At 35.4% G+C, this 4,429-nt stretch overlaps 1 protein-coding gene across 2 annotated transcripts in view; it reads left to right on the plus strand.

Moving 5' to 3' along the window:
- Nucleotides 1–4,429, plus strand: part of TBC1D32 (TBC1 domain family, member 32) — a 206,302-nt gene that overhangs the window by 142,836 nt on the left and 59,037 nt on the right. For both annotated transcript variants that reach the window (XM_010861791.1, XM_010861790.1), the window contains one exon: nucleotides 3,379–3,504. In XM_010861791.1, the coding sequence (XP_010860093.1) occupies nucleotides 3,379–3,504 (126 nt within the window). The remainder of the gene's footprint in view (nucleotides 1–3,378; nucleotides 3,505–4,429) is intronic.

A 4,429-nucleotide genomic window follows, 5' to 3' on the forward strand; every position in this document is an offset into this window, starting at 1 on the left:
CTTGGAAGGAAAGTTATGACCAACCTAGGTAGCATATTAAAAAGCAGAGACATTACTTTGCCAACAAAGGTTTGTCTAGTCAAGGCTGTTGTTTTTCTAGTGGTCATGTATGGATGTGAGAGTTGGACTGTGAAGACAGCTAAGTGCCGAAGAATTGATGCTTTTCAATTGTGATGTTGGAGAAGACTCTTGCGAGTCCCTTGGACTGTAAGGAGATCCAACCAGTCCATTCTAAAGGAGATGATCTTGGGTGTTCATTGGAAGGACTGATGCTAAAGCTGAAATTCCAATACTTTGGCCACCTCATGTAAAGAGTTGACTCATTGGAAAAGACTCTGATGCTGGGAGGGATTGGGAGCAGGAGGAGAAGGGGACGACAGAGGATGAGATGGCTGGATGGCGTCACCGACTCGATGGACATGAGTTCGAGTGAACTCCGGGAGCTGGTGATGGACAGGGAGGCCTGGTGTCCTGCAATTCATGGGTTCGCAAAGAGTTGGACACGATTGAGCAACTGAACTAACTGAACTGAACTGATACTCCATATAGGACTTCCTTGGTGGCTCAGATGGTAAAGCGTCTGTCTACAGTGCTTGAAACCCAGGTTCGATCCCTGGGTAGGGAAGATCCCTGGAGACATATAAAGTTTTTTTTATAAGATCAAGACTGCATTCTGTGTGCTATAATTATATCCTTGTATCTTACTTTATACTTATGGAGTGGGGCTAGATAGGTAAAGGGGATTAAGAGGTACAAATAATTAGTGAATCTTAGTAGATTCTGGATGGTTTGTTCTTGGGGAATAAATAATGTAAATATTCTAAATGGAAAGTATAAAAATTCCATTTAATGCTGTTCAGTTGTCTTTTACCTAACATATCAAGATGCATTTAACATTAATACTCTGCTGTTAAAATAATTTCCAACAAAATTATCAGCTATGATATTTCTTGTTTAAAGGTTTTGAGTTTTTATTAAAAATAATAATTTTCTCCTTTGACTAAATCAGTTTCATTTTTCTCTAGATATCGCCTCTGATTGAGGCCACTTATGGAATATTATAGGATCATTTTGTTCTTGATATTTAAAGAGAATATGTTAGATTACTACTAAGTATCAGAATTATACATTCTTCCAACAGAACAGTTCTTTCTGGTTTATATGTATATTTATGAGTGTGCATATATTTGATACATTTGTATACTCATGTGCATGCATGCTAAATCACTTCAGTCATGTCCAACTCTTTGCAACCCCATGTGCTATAGCCCACCAAGCTCCTCTGTCCATGGGATTCTCCACGCAAGAACACTGGAGTGAGTTGCCATTTCCTTCTCCAGGAGGTCTTCTCAACCAAGGGATTGAACCCACATCTGTTATGTCTCCTGCATTTGCAGGTGGATTCTTTACCACCAGTGCCCCCTGGGAAGCCCCTTGTATATTCATAATGTTTGTACAAAAGAATATTTCTGTAGTTTTGATATGAGAAGGCTTTTTTGGTGACCTAAGTGTCAAATGTGAAAATACATGAATTATGATTTGTACAATCAGTCATATAATTTTGTATATGATAACCATGAGGATTGAGTGAGGATATGTAGCTGCTTTTTTAGGGCTAAATAAAACCAGCTTAGATCATTGGAATGATATGTATTAATATATATTGATTATACTCAGTTATACTCCTATCTGTTTATGCACAAATACACACACATGTAAGTTTTATGAGGGCCAGTGACCTTGTCTGTCTAGATTGTTATAGCCATATAGGAATTCCATGCATGTTTATTGAATGTATTTTTACAAAAATTAGATGGAAAAATAAAATAGCTTAGTATGGTAAAAAGTTTAATTTTTTAAAAATTCTTAAGAATAAGGACTTACTTTCTTTATTATAATTGTATTCATTTCAAAGGACCAGGAGTTGGTTGAAATCCTCTTTAATATTAAGTTGAATACTGATATTTTCTTGGTGGAATTCATTAGCCCTTTGCTGCTGCTGCTAAGTTGCTTCAGTCGTGTCTGACTCTGTGCGACCCCAGAGATGGCAGCCCACCAGGCTCTGCCGTCCCTGGGATTCTCCAGGCAAGAACACTGGAGTGGGTTGCCATTTCCTTCTCCAATGCATGAAAGTGAAAAGTGAAAGTGAAGTCACTCAGTCGTGTCCAGCTCTAGCGATCCCATGGACTACAGCCCACCAGGCTCCTCCGTCCATGGGATTTTCCATTAGCCCCTTAGGTGGCTATATTTTGTAGTGTTCCAAACCATGTCTTTGGGCAGAAGCAATCAGGACTTTGACTTTATATGTGGAAAATGTTCTTGTTCCTCTTTCCTCAAAATCTCCTTCAAGGAAAGTGGTAAAGTGTATGAGTTCATGTGACTGTCTATCCCCCAACCCTCTGCTCTTCTACAAAGAAATTTTTTTTTCCTCCCCTTTGAATTTTTACATATATGTGTGAGTAAATAGTATATATGCTTATATGTATACATACTTATATATCCTTTTTAAATGACACCTAAATTTTCAATATATTTATAGATGTTTTCTAATGAAAAATCTGATGGGAATACAATTAAAATGGAAGATGGAAAAATCTCATGAGAATAAAAGGAAAAGAAAATTAATATTGCCATATTCATAAAATTGCTAAGAAAGAAGAAAAGTTATATTTTAGCAATAGGTGCTCTTTTACCGAGACTTACCAGGTAACTCAGTGGTAAAAGAATCCACCTGCCAGTGCAAGAGACATAGGAGACATTGGTTCCATGCCTGGGTCAGGAAAATCCCCTGGAGGAGGCAGTGGCAACTTGTCCCAGTATTCTTGCGTGGAGAATCCCATGGACAGAGGAGCCTGGTGGGCCGCAGTCCAAAGGGTTGCAAAGAGTTGGACTAAGCACGTGCATGCATGCTTTTTCAGCATGATTCATTTTCAGCATAGTTTTTTTTCTTTTACCAAAAAGAGGAAATAAATAACTGAGTAAAGATTGTCTACATTTATGCTTTCTTTTTGCTTTAAAGAAATGAATAAAACTGCACCTGAATGTACATGAAGAATTAGTATAATGTTTATATCAGTCTCTGTAGTGAAATCTTTCAAGCTTCGCACTGTGTATTAAATCAAATACTCAGTAATGAATAATATTTGTGTAAGAAAGAGTAATAGTTATAAATCAGTCCATTTTATGAGTTTTTGATAAACATGGTGATAGTAGTTTGATGGTGTAAGATATAATTACAGAAAAATATATGTTTCCTTTTGAAACCCATATAAAATACTTTTTCTGGAACTTATAACTGTTTACATTATTAGCATTAATACTTGTTTTTCAGTGTATCTAACATGTTTTGTTAAAATAATATAACATCTCTCTTATTAGACAATGATCTTGGCAAACTTTTATTGCACTTCAAAATGTCTGATAAACAAACTGCATGGATAGAAAACTGCCGAAGACAATTCTGCAAAATAATGAAGGCCAAACCCGATATAATCAGTGGAGGTGGTGAGTATTTTTTAATTTTTGTGGGCTTTTTTTGGCTTGAAAAGTTTATTAACAGAAACTGTGGTTTCCTGAAGACTAATACTGGCATATCTAGAATACATAACATTAGTTCCAGAAGTCCATTGGCTTCTGGGAAATCTGTGATCCTAGAGAACAGAAATTAAAATTTGAGAAACTATGTGATTTTTTTAAAATACTGTCTCAGAGGTCTTGTTAAGCTAAATCTACCTTGCCTAGATAATAGTTTGCTTGATTTCAGCAGCTTTCACCTGACTATACTATACTGTTTTGGAACTTTATTGAATGTTTTGACATATTTTGAAACTCTGCCACATCTATCCAAATAAATTTAGTGACTCCTAAGGAGATTTGGTGGATGGTGTAGGGTTGAGGGGCATGGGGTGAGGGGATAGCTATGTTTTCTAGATGAGTAAGCAAGTTGTTTTATACTCAGATTTTATATGTGTGCTTGGTTTTGTAAACTCACCTTGTTTTAATTAACATTATCTTGAATAAAGATACTGCAACAAATAAGTTTTAATGTCAATATAAGCTAGATTTCTTGAAAGCCGTAATTTAAAAATAATTGTCCTATTTATCAGTCATGCTTTATGGTTCTTATGTTTGTATTAGATGCTATAAAATTAAAAATGGGAAATAAAAATAAGTTTATATTTTGTTGGAGAAATTATATTTTTAGGGCAAGAAAATCAAACATTATTCTCCAAAATTGTAGTGTAAAATGAGCAGTTCAACTGTTTTAGACCCTCCCAAATACCTTAAAAATTGCTATTAGAAATGTGTGTGTGTATATATGTATATATATATATATATATATATGTTTATCTCTGGTTGCATAACAGAAAATACTTAAAATAGGTTTTGCAAATGCCAAAAGGTACAGAACAAAATGAGAAAACAGCAG

This window comes from Bison bison, unplaced genomic scaffold (genome assembly GCF_000754665.1).
Source record: "Bison bison bison isolate TAMUID 2011002044 unplaced genomic scaffold, Bison_UMD1.0 scf7180017864473, whole genome shotgun sequence".
NCBI lineage: Eukaryota > Metazoa > Chordata > Mammalia > Artiodactyla > Bovidae > Bison > Bison bison.